The following is a 12,481-nucleotide window of genomic DNA, read 5'->3' as shown; positions in this document are numbered from 1 at the left end:
CTTGATTCTGCTGGAGCTCAGAGGTCTCCATCCCCTCCTCCTACCCACTCTTCCTGTGAGCAATGAGGAGACACCTGGGAGGCAGTTCAAGGTCATCTCACAAGCAATATCCATACCTGTATGCTGGGTGGGAAGGCAAGGCCATCTGGAGGTTGGAGCTGCAAGGAAAATGCCAAGTGGGAGCTTGACTTGTTCAGCTGGACCAAGACCTATTGGGGTACAGAAAAGGGTAGAGGGGTGAGATTCCTTAGTAAGGCACTGGAGAGCTGGTGTTGGGGTGCCCCTAGCTCCTTTCATGTTGCCCCTGCCTCCTGTTGGACCATGACCATGAATCCTGCACTGTGTTCCCAGCTCCCTGACCATCACCTGTTGAACCTCACACTACTCTACCACTCCATTTTCCAGCTGGAAAAACTGAGGCTAGGAGGCACTAAGTGACTTACTTAATGTCACACAGCTAGTGAGCATAGGGCTAGGAACTGAACTTGAATGAGCTGGGCACCCACTGGCTTCAGAGCTCCTTGGAGATGGAGATAAGTCTAAGCCACCTGTGGTGGTTAGAATAGAAATGGCCCCCATAGACTCTCATGTTCAAATGTTTGGCCCATAGTGAGTGGCATCATTAGGAGGAAGGCCTTGTTGGAGGAAGTGTGTCACTGTGGGGGTGGGCTTTCAGGTCTCATGCTCAAGCTATGCCCAAGGCACCTACACTATGGCCCAGAGTGGTGCTGGCCCCCATATCCACACTGCAGCCCAGCGTGGCCCTGCCCCTACACCCACACTGCAGCCCAGAGTGGTACAGTCTTCACTTCTGCTGCCTATGGATCCAGATGTAGAACTCTCAGCTCCTTCTCCAGCACCATGTCTGCCAGCATGCTTCCGTGCTTCCCGCCATGATGATAATGGACTAAACCTCTGAACAGTAAGCCCACTGTAATTAAATGTTTTCTTTATAATACTTTCTATGGTCATGTTGTCTCTTGTCAGCAATAAAACCCTAAGACACCACCCATCACCAGCAGAGGCTGGCCTAAGGCAGACACATGATGTGCACATGGGAATGAATGAATGCAGAAATTCACCCACAGTGGCTACTCTAGGGGATTGATTCATGGGTTTTCTCCAAGATGCACAGCTAAACTACATTTCCCAGCCTTCCCCACAGCCAGGTGGGAAAGGTCTGGCCCTCAGAAACACCACTAATTCTCTGCCCTCTCACTGGCACCTGCTTGGATCCTTGAGTGGGCATGTGGGGTAAGGCTACTCTGAGATGTAATGTGGGTGTGGGGGCAGGGCCACTCTGGGCTGCAGTGTGGGTGTGGGGGCAGGGCCACTCTGGGCTGCAGTGTGGGTGCCTTGGGCTGAGCTGCTCTGGGCTGTGGTGTTGTCAGAGAATGAGTGGTCCTGATAAGGCAAACATCTACTCAGGAGACCCATTCATGCATCCCACCTGAACAAGGACCAGGCTGCTGGCTTCCCAGGCCACCTTGTCACCCTCTTATCTCCCATCACCTCATACAGGGCCCCTTCTCTGGACGTGGTGTTTGGAATACTTGGTTCCCTAATGGTGGCTGTTTGGGAAGCATTAGGAGGTGTGTCATGTGGCGGGGTGGGGTGGGGGTGGTTAAATTTGAAAGCCTCCCTGATACGCACTCTCCACTTCCTGCTCAAGGATCAAGGTGTTCCCGTGCCATACCTTCATGGACTCTAACCTCTGAGCCTGTAAGCCAAATTAAATGTGTTCTTTTATAAGTTTCCTGGGTTATGGTGCTTTGTCGCAGCAATAGAAACCCTAACTAAGAGACTGGCTATTTTTATTTTTTGGAGAAAGTTCTCATGTAGCTCAGCCTGACTCCAAACTCTATGTAGTTGAAGATGGACTTGAACCCCTGACCTTCCTGTGGAACTGCAGTTATGCACCATTATGCCTTGGTTATGCTGTGCTGGAGATAGATCCCAGGGCTTCGAGTACACCAGGCAAATGTCCTACCAACTGAGCCACAGCCCTAGGCCCTTCAGTGGATTATCAAGACCCTTTCCCTTCCATGGGTACAGAGTCCCTCCTCTGACCTGGGAAGTGGCATTGCGGTTGGTAGCAGCTTGTACACGTACACTGAAGTCAAACGCTCCTTGTCGACACCATGTGAGGTCAAAGCCACTGTTCAAGCAGAGGGTCTAGGGAGACAGCCAAGAAGAACCATGCCCTTCACTCCTGCAAGTGGTCCTGCTCAGCTCCCCCAGCATACTCCATTGTTTGTTTTATCTTGTTTTACTTTATTTAGTTTAGTTTAGTTTTGTTTTGTTTTTAAGAAAAGGTCTCAGGCTGGCAAGATGGCTCAGCAGGTAAAGGCACTGCCCTCCAAACCTGATGACCTGAGTTCTGTCCAAGGGTCCACAAACTGACTCTTTCAAGTTGTTCTCTGACTGCTACACATTCTCAGGGCTTCACGGGCATATTCATATATATAATAATTTTAAAATTAAAAGTTCAAAAGAAAAGCATTCACATAGCCAGGTTAAACAGTCTCAGGCTTCAGCTAAGGATGACCTCGAACCCTGATCATCCCGATTCACCTCCTGAGTGCTGGGATTACAGGCATGTATCCCATAGCAGGTTCTCAGGTTCCCCTTGGCAGTCACTAGCTAATGTTTGCCCAGCCTGGGGACACTCAGCTGGGATGAATGAGTGTCATCCAAAGCCACGCTGTGCCGGATCCCTCCATGATGAGAGCTGCCCTGGTAAAAACCCTTCAGATGCAGAATGACTTTCTGGTTGACTTTTAATGTAGCCTTGACCTCACTGTTCTTAGCCTGTGTGTGAGAGAACCAGAGGCATGAAGAGAGGTCACCATCATGTCCACATGCAAAAGAAGCCATGTCAGAATACAGACAGCAGAGCAAGTGGCCCAGAGATTGATGTCCAAAGTGAGTCTAGTCTCTTGCATTCACAGAAGAGGAAGTGGAGTCAGTTCATGCTGGACCTTCCAGCAGGGCAACACCATGCTAGAGGTGGTGGGTGGACTTGATGAAGCAATGTTAAAACCCTCCCCATAAAGTGGGGCTCAGTCAGTCTATTTTCTTCACTGCCAGCTTCCTACAGCTTAGATATCAGCACACAAATTATATATTTGACCTGAAGTGTCAAGGTCAAAGCTGAACTCAAGTGGGAGAAGGGAACAGCAAGACCCACATCCTAACCCTGGAGCCGGAGGCAACATGGCCTCTGGACAAAGGTGATTCGGGGATCTGGAGATGGAGACGGGTTTCCATCTTTGTCTAAATGAGGACCTTATGAGGGACATCAGGAGGGTCATGGTCAGACACGGAGAGTGTGAACTCCTCTGCTGTCTTTGGCAGAGCCAAGGAGTGCAGGTGGCTTCTGAAGCAGAATGGGAGAAAGGGACTTCTTCCAGAGCATCTCTGCAAGGAATCAGTAGTGCTGGTTCATGGTTTTAAGATTCCTTTGCAGGTCTGAGCTCAGGGACTGAAAGACACATTTTAAGTTGCTACAGTAGGGGCAATATGTAACCCAACAAGAGGAAACACATAGTTATTGATTATTCACTCAACAACCATTCAGCAGGTGCCGGAAGCCAATGATACCATTGCTGGTTGGTGTCATTTCTTCCTGTCTGTACTGATGGAGAACTCCTATGCCTGCCCAGGACTCATGCATGATTGTGCACTCTATATAAGCAAACATCTCGGAACCAAGATGGCAGGAAAGGAAGCAGCCAGGGGAAAGCATGTGTGACAAAACCTTTCTGTTCTTTTTTGAGTGCAGAGCTAGAACCCAGAGCCTAGGCAATCACTCTCCCATGGAGCTGCCTCTCAGCCAAGGCACAGCTCTGAGCAGAACAGACAGCAGAAGGACAGTAAATGGAGGCCTCTCCAGCCCCTGCTCCTGGCCAGATGTTGTCAGCTGGGATTTGAGTCTAAGCAGGGCCAGACCTTATTTTTCTTTTCTTATAAACAGCAGAAATCCAGGCTTTGTCTAAAATCTCCCAGTTCTCAAGGCAGGCAGGCCACAAAAATACAAGTGTGGCTGTGTTTGGCCTGGAGGTCACTCAGCAATCTCCCGCTGAGGAACCCATAAAAGCCACTGGAGCCACCCCTGCAGGTGTCTGACTTGGCATTCTGTACTGTTTCCCCTCAGATGTTACTGGCCATCATCGGAAGAACCACTGACAGCCCTGCTGACTTACCGGAACTCAAGCCTGGAATCTGCTCAGCCCCCACTGCCTGCTTGGCTCCTTCTTCCTTCCTGGAGGAGGGAAGCACTGTTTTATTCCTTGTGACACAGTAGGTGTTCAGTAAATGCTTGTTGGAGATTCTGGTGATTCCCCTCCCCCGAGAGGGTCAGGAAGAAGAATCTAAGGAGACCTGGTGAACATGTCCTTTGTAAGGAATTGGGAGGTTACCAATTATATTTGAAGATGTGCCCTCTGTGTGAAAAGGGACAGGCTGCCCACCTCACAGAAAAGGGAACTGGGGCCCAAAGACACGAACTTGTAATGACATACAGGCAATGTGAGTCTAGAGTGTATGTGCTAAGACTTTGTAACTCAAAGGCCACAGGCTGTAGCCCACCACCCAATGCAGTCTGTTTTGTTTGTTTGTTAGATTTTGTTTTGTTTTGTTTTTGTTTTTGTTTTTTCCGAGACAGGGTTTCTCTGTGTAGCTTTGCACCTTTCCTGGAACTCTCTCTGTAGCCCAGGCTGGCCTCGAACTCACAGAGATCCGCATACCTCTGCCTTCTGATATTTGTGTTTTTAATCATGTGTCTGTGTGTACGAGTGTAGGTGTCTGTGGAGGCACAGAGGTGCCATCACATGCCTGGGGCTGGAGTTAAGGGTGGTTGTGGGTGCTGGGAATTGAACTAGGGTCCTCTGAATGAGCAGCAAATGTTCTCAACTGCTGAGCCGTCCCTCCAGCCCCACAAAGTTGCACTGGGACACAGTCACGTGTACTCACTAAACAATAGCTCACTGTGCTTCCACACCAAACAGGAGTGTGAAGTCACTGTACCAGAGTCACGAACCCACAGGACTGAAGGAGACATTGTTAGCTTTGCGGCTAACAGGCTGTAAATAGCACCAAGCTAACTGACTTACAGTGACTCCTCAAGCACCACACCCCTTGTGGTGTGGAGAAGTGGTGACTAGGGGAGCCCATGGGAACATTGCAGACCCGCAGAGCATCCAAGATTAGCTGAATACATGTCTGTCATGTAGATGCTCAAAGCTGAACTGTGAATGGGGGTGAGAGGGGTGTCTTCCAGCCTAAGATAAGCTATGAGAGCAGGTGTGTAACAAACTCTGTGAGCATCTTGTAAGGATCTCTGTGGCTGCCAAGCAGACTGTAGCGGGGACACGGGGCAAGACAGAGAATCCAGGCAGGGAAACATTGCACTTGTCTGGGTCAGAGTGATAAAACTGAACAGGGACAATTGGGTTGGAAAAGTCACTTACACTGCTCAGATTTCAAGCCTCCAGGTACCCCTCAAGGCTCTTGGGGATAGCCTTATCATCAAAGGGGTGGGTCAGGCCTGTGCAGATCTGGGAGAGACATACATGTGCAGAGGTAAATGGGTGCCCTGCTTCCAGAAGATGCTTTCCCTACAGCCCACTCACATAGGGGTGTCCAGCCTGGCAGCCCAGCACCACAGTGTGTAGGATCTCCTCCTGGCCATTCAGGACAGCCTTGGTCTCTAGGAAGTGACGCTGGCACTGTTTGTCCACCGTGAAGGTCCCCTGCAAGAAGAGCCTCTGAGGGACCAGGAGTTGCCAAGTGTGCCTGGTGTGGAGAAAAGAGACCCCAGACACTAAGACAGCTGGTAAGATTGGGGACAGCTGTGCCTTCCAGTCAGATGGAACTTGTCCTAAACTCACAGAGAGTGACACTGGACACGCAGCAGCCCTTCAAAACCTGGCACCAGCAAGAAGACCAGAGTTCAGATTCCCAAACCCACATAAAATCCCAGCTGGGCCTAGATTTCTAATCTAGCCTGGGAAGGGGCAGGTGCTGCCCCAAGAGCAATAGACATGGTGAGCTCTGGCTTTGATTGAGAGACTGCCTCATAGAACAAGGTGGGAAATGGTTGAGGATGATTCCTGAGATCAACCTGGGGCTTCTGTGTGCACATGCATTCATGTGCCCCCAAACACATGTGAACACACACACACACACACACACACACACACACACACACACACACACACACACACACACACAGAGAAAAAGACATGGAGATAAAAAGCCTAGCATGGTGGTACGTGCCTGTAATCCTGGCATCTGAAAGGCAGAGACAGGCAGCTCATGCATCATCCAACCTGGGCTACACACTGTAACCTTGTCTCAGCACACGCACATATGCATACAGGTTGCCCACCAACGCCACCTGCCATCTCACTACACCAATGAGATCAGCAGTTGGAACGGAAGCCCAGGACCACATCTAGAATCCAGGCTCAGTCTTCCACTAGATGAACAACCTTAAGTAAAGGACCAAATGTCCTGTGCCCCGTTTCCTTGCCTTTGAAATAGGGCAATAATGGTAGTCATTCTTGTCTCTGCAGGGCTTGGTCACCTGAGACGACCTCTAATCAAGCAGTCCCCTTCTTTTCTTTTTGGCCTCTTCCACTTTCCTTGAGCCTGGATTAGGGCTTGGCACATAGCACATGCCAGCAAATACCGACTGACATCGACAGATGTCCTCTCTGCCAATGCTTGGCGTCACTGCTTTTTAATGACCCCAGTTCTGATGGGGAGGCAACTCTCCCAAGGCCACAGAGTGGGAGAACCTAAGTTCTGGAAGGGGCCTGCTTCTTCTAGCACTTCCTGTTCCCTGGATAGCCTTGAACTTTGGATTCTTCTGCCTCCTGAGAGCTGTGCCACAGACCTGGCTTAAAGTGCTGGGGACTGAACAGAGAACTCCATGCATGCCAGCCAAACACTATCAGCTGGCCACACCCCAAGCCTGAACAGCTTTCAACCAGCCTTTCTACAGGGAAGCACCATGATTTCCTGGAGCAGGGTCAGGCTCTGCCATGGGCTGCAGACTCCCTTTCACACCTCCGCCAACTGATGGAGCAGCTGGAAGGAGCTTCGGGGCTGGTGGCCTGTCACCATGTGATCTTTTTGAATTGTAGTACAATCCCTTCAGAGGCCCCCAGAGATTCTCTATACAGGAGGGCTGGGATTGTGGGCAGCTCCCTAGGGGTGATGGCCTCAGGGAGGGAGCACGTACCTAAGGAGCAATGTTCCTCACTTCCGGTACAATGTCTTGCCTCAGGGCAGCTGCTCCAGCTCCCTCCCGCTGCAGACCTCGAGGCTGGCCCAGGACACCAGTCCCTAGGACTGTCAGCAGCACAGAGGTCTTTTGGGGCTAAGGGGAGCGAAGGACCAGCTGCTGGGGGAAAGAAAGCCAGCTGCTGACCCTCAGCCACCGAGAGACAAAGGCTGCCTCCTACCGCCTGCCCTGGGATTGACTGCCAGAATGGCTACTGAGCCTGGCTGCAGCCTCTGGCCAGCCCACAAGGTCCTCCTCAGGACTAGTCACCAAGCCTCTACCTCCCAGGCATCCCTCCCGCCCCAGCATGTGGAAGCTGAGTCCCCACCCTTGACCCTATCTGTGGTCTGCATTAACATTCCTGGTGTCTTGAAGAAATTGATGCTCAAGGAGGCCCAAGGTCACAGGCCAAACAGTGAGGGCAAAGGGGACCCAGGGTCTCCCAAGTGCAAGGACCACCTAGCACTCCCCTTCTTTGTATGCTTGTAGGCTGCTGTGAGTTTCAGCTCCCAGTGGAGACTCTTCAGCCAGCAGTGGAGGACCTTCCTGTGCTGGCTGCTGTCTGCATGGACCTCACTCTGCACAGCTGCACTCCAGGCTGACTGAGCTCACTCCTGCTGTGGAAGAGGCCTGGCATCAAGGTTGTCACCATGGAAACCTGCAAGGAAGCCAGGTGAATGAGCAGAGCCTTTGAGCCATTTTCTGCCTCCTGCTAGGTGCCCTTTATCCCCTTCTCTACTTGGTGAACTTCTATTAATCCTCAAAGCTCCTCCAGTCAAGACTGGGCAAGGCCCCAGTGGGAGGAGGTGGGTGGGCTGGCTCTCTCCCTTATAGGACCCTAAAGAAAAACCTGTTCTTTAACTCTGAGCCGAGCAAATACAACTCTCTCCCACTCCCTCCTCTTTGATTTAGTGTGGGACTATTATCTCACTGGGCCCACCATTCTCAGCAGATGCCATCTCTGCCTGTATTTCAAGGGGCACATTCGGGCATGCAGCTTCCGCTTCCTGGGTCACCCTGTGGTCTCCAGAGCCTGGAAGAGCTGGGTGTCACTCTGGCTTGTGTTGGGGTTGGAGGAGGCCTATGACCATGGCCCTTCCCCAGCCCCAAGCCCAAGCCTCACAGTGTCCTCTACCCTAGGGCCATGGTTCCTGCTACACTCCCCCTCAAGGCCAAATTGGGAGAGGCCATTGCTGACCCTCCAGCCAAACGCCATACCCTGAGATGAAGCTTTCCTCCACACATCTCCTTTACCAGCTTTCCCATTTCAGCTTCTCCAAACAGCTGCTCAGGCAGAAACCAGTGTTTCATCCCCTTCCTTAAAACCCATTGACTGCCACCCAAAGCAGGCCCAGCCTCCCTGGAACCTGGGCTCATCTAAGCTATCGTGTCCACCGGCTGGTGGCCCATAAGAGCCAGCTGCCACCTCCTCCTCACAGTCCTGCCCTGGCTGTCCCTGACACCCAGCCACCTCCTCATAACACCTGAGATCATCAGAAATAACTCACCAGTGCTGTCTACTCAACACTGCCCCAGAGGGCACTGCTTCAGAGGAGACTACTGCCCCAGACGGGGCTGTGCTGCCCCAGAGGAGACTGTGCTGCCCCAGAGGAGGCTGTACTGCCCCAGAGGGGGCTGAGCTGCCCCAGAGGAGGCTGTACTGCCCCAGAGGGGACTGAGCTGCCCACAAGGGCTGAGGTGGTTTGGACTCTCCCTGATCCTGCATTGCTCCAGAAGAGAAAGGGCTTGGAGCAGGACTTTCTGGGGCACAGCCTGGGTGACAATGCCTGTCCTTACACTGCCATGCTTCTGCTCATGGTATGGGCAGAGAAAGAAAGGCCCTTCACTGAAGTCACTGAGTAATGCCAGCTGTATCCTCAGACCTGTCACTTGGTAGCCTACTATCTGCAAGGGGCCATCTGACCACCTTCTCCCCCAGAAGCTGCTAAACAAAAATACAGGATCTGGATTCTGTTTAAAGAGTCTCCTGTTTAGATTCTCTTGGTGACAGTTCTGATAACTCTGGCTGAGTCCTTCCCTGTGTGGGGGTGTCACAGGCAGGGAGCCCAGCTCCTGTGCTGAGTGACAACAAGGGGAAGCAGCAGGGCACAGGGCTTGTCTGGGTTACAAGAGGCCCTCCAGTATATACACACTCAAGCACACATGCTTACGCACACACACAAATACACAAATCTTTCTGTGTGTATACAGATAGGCATATTTGCATACATATACACACATACACAAACAAGCACAAACACTGTCTTAGGGTTTCCCTTGCTGTGATAAAATGCCATGACCCAAAGTAACTTGTGGGGGAGCTTGTTTCATCTTGTGAGTCTCAGGCCACACCCTATCACTGAAGGAAGTCCGGGCAGGAACTCAAGGCAGGACCCTGGAGATGCGAACTGGAACAGCGGGTGTAGAGAGGAGCTGCTTGCTGGCTCGCTCCTTGTGGCTTGCTCAGCCTATGCTCTTATATCACTCAGGGCCACCTGCCCAAGGGTGGCATCACTCACAATAGGCTGGGACCTCCTCCGTCAATCACTAATTACAAAATGCACTACAGACTCACCTGCTGGCAATCTGATGGAGGCATTTTCTCAATTAAGTTTAATTTGTGTAAAGCTGATTTTAAAAAAAAAAAAGGCAAGACAAATACACCAAGCTCTGTACACATGAGCAGACATGCATACTTGCATACAGACATGTACATGAGGTGACAGGGCTGCAACCTGTCCTGCTTACCCAGAGATAGGTGGTGGCTTCAGTGTACACCTTGATCAGGACTTCCCTGTCATGGCCCTGGCTCCTGCAGGTCATGCTGACCACCAGATCCTTGAGGGTCCAGACCTTGGCCAGCGTCAGCTCTGAGACAGCCTGGAACACGGCCCAGTGTGGCCAGTAGAGCCTGTGAGCTGCAGACACTGTGAGCCATGGACTGTCCCAGGTCAAGGTGCCTGCAAGAGCACAGAGAGAAGCTGGGGGGGGGGAGGGCAACAAAGGCGTGATCGGCAGGTACAAGAGGCCACGCTTCACATCTCATCACAGCCATGCGAAGCTGGGGGTACCAGAAGTGAGCACAAGAATTCCTTTACAGATGAAAGGAATGCAAATGTTGGCAGGCACTTGGACACTAGTGCATTCACACCTGTCAAAACTCACCCAGTGGCACCTTGGGGACCGCTGTGTTCCCTTCTAGTTAAGGAAACACAGGTCACAACGCTTGGCTGAGGGACCAACTTCTGCCAGGCCTGTGAACCTTTTACATTGCACTATAACACTGTCATCTACAAAGTTCATGTCTGAGAGCTGGAACTGTGTTAGAAACAAACCAAACACTAACTATGGAGTGTTTATGAGGTACTATGGCCTATAGAGGTCAGAGGAGGAAGGGCTGAGAAGGGGTCATGGCAGCTATAGTTAGGATGAGGCCATCCTGGAGGCTGGCCCTTAAATCACTATAACTGGGGTACTTATAAAAAGCAGGGATGTGGGCCCAGAGACACACAGAGAGTGACAAGGGACAGTGACAGAGACTGGCCTGAAACAGCCTCAAGCCCAGGAACAGGCGATGGCAGCCTCCTCCAGAAGCAGTGAAAAGCAGGGAGTGCTTTGGGGTCCTGGCAGAACAGGAGTCTGACGACCCTGGATATGCACAACGTTCGGGACCACAGAAGGTTTTCTGTTTTTTAAGCCCCCCTGTGAGTGACCATTTGTTATAGCAGCTGTTGGAAACTAGTGCACCTGCCTGGAAGCTACTGGAAGGTGCATTCCATCTGAACAAAGGAGCATGTAAAAAGATTACAAAGGCACAAACCACAGGGGCCGTGACCCTGTGGCAGGAGATCCTAACAGGACAGTGGAGGGGGCCAAGGCAATGGGGCCAGGAAGATTCTTCAAGGATTAAACTCTCTAAAAGAACTAAAGTCCACAAGTACTCAGACATGCCTGAGCATCGGAGAGGATTCTGGGAAAGTTGCTAGTAGCCCTGGGAATAATTAATAGGAAGAAAACAGAAAACTTATCAAACATGAAGAGGTGATTGTAATCATTGTACCTACACATCTCTGCCAGGAAGACGTGTATCCAGTCCCACTACTTAAACACAGAATGGTAGCAAGACCTAGCTCTTTTTGGAGGACGAGTAGTGGGCATTTGGAAAAGGCCCTTGTGAGAATTGAATTCTCATCTTCTTAAGTAAGACATCTACCAAGAATGCCTACTGAAACGTAATGGCAGCGAGGCTGTGTTGTTTTAAAAGGTGTATGTAAGAAATAGCTGAGACAATTCACACTAACTGCTGTTGGGAGCAAGGCTTGGGGCTGGAAGTCAGGCAGAGGTCTTGACTATTGAAAAATGCTCAAGGGGTTGGTAGCATGCTTGACATTTAAAGTATGTGTTCTGTATTCCATCCCCAGCATTGTCTAAAACTGGGGCATGGTTATGCACACCTGTAATCCTGGCCCTTGGGAAGCAGAGGCAGGAGGATCAGAAGTTCAAGGTCATCCTCAGCTATATGGGAAGTTTGAGGCCAGGTTGACCTGCCTGTGTAGGACCTCGTTTCAAAAAAAAAGAGAGAAGCACTTTGAGTACCTCTATGGTCATGGTGTGAGCCCCAGGAATACTAACCCAGACTCAGTAATGTCCAATGAATAGTCTAAATTCTGGTTAAACTTTGTATTGCTTGAATAAACAACAACAACAAACTAATCCTAAAATGTTTCTTTAGAAACAAACTATAGCAAAAACATGTTTCAAAAGTGGGAAGGGCGTTTTGTGAGGCAAAGCAACAAGTGCAAAGGTCCTGGGGTGGGTTTAGGGAACAGAAAAGAGGTCTGAGGACTGCGAATCAACAGCTTTAGAGATGAGGGAGGTGATGTGGGGAGACGTCAAGGGAACACGTTAAGGGGAGCTTGTGCCACAGCACAGGACACCTGAAAGGTTTGCCTTGAGTGAGGCCAGCACATAAATGAAAGGGTGTTCAGGTGCAGCTAGGAGAAGCCTGGGCATCAAAAACTGAAAGCCGTCAGCTACAGAGGTTCCCGAGTTGGCACTCACCTTCCCATCTCCACAGGGCAGCCCTGGATGTGTCCCTCCAGAGCAAGCCTACCGAGAAGGGCAGCTGCCTGCTGAGCAGCACCTTCAGGTATGTGCTGCTTTTGATATGGGGCTGCCAGAGGCTCAAGC

At 51.0% G+C, this 12,481-nt stretch overlaps 1 protein-coding gene across 1 annotated transcript in view; it reads right to left on the bottom strand.

Annotated features, from left to right (window-relative positions):
- LOC118588235 overlaps positions 1-12,481 on the bottom strand; it is a 99,768-nt gene that overhangs the window by 31,801 nt on the left and 55,486 nt on the right. The window contains 12 exon segments of the mRNA XM_036194444.1: positions 117-209; positions 2,071-2,158; positions 2,660-2,811; positions 3,289-3,379; positions 5,500-5,558; positions 5,634-5,796; positions 7,250-7,309; positions 7,311-7,387; positions 7,756-7,895; positions 7,898-7,949; positions 10,040-10,251; positions 12,353-12,480. Coding sequence (XP_036050337.1) covers positions 117-209; positions 2,071-2,158; positions 2,660-2,811; positions 3,289-3,379; positions 5,500-5,558; positions 5,634-5,796; positions 7,250-7,309; positions 7,311-7,387; positions 7,756-7,895; positions 7,898-7,949; positions 10,040-10,251; positions 12,353-12,480 — 1,315 coding nt within the window.

The sequence above is a fragment of the Onychomys torridus genome, chromosome 8 (assembly GCF_903995425.1).
Source record: "Onychomys torridus chromosome 8, mOncTor1.1, whole genome shotgun sequence".
Taxonomy (NCBI): Eukaryota; Metazoa; Chordata; class Mammalia; order Rodentia; family Cricetidae; genus Onychomys; species Onychomys torridus.
Note: the sequence above shows the minus strand (reverse complement) of the source record. Positions and strands in the feature narration are given on the sequence as shown.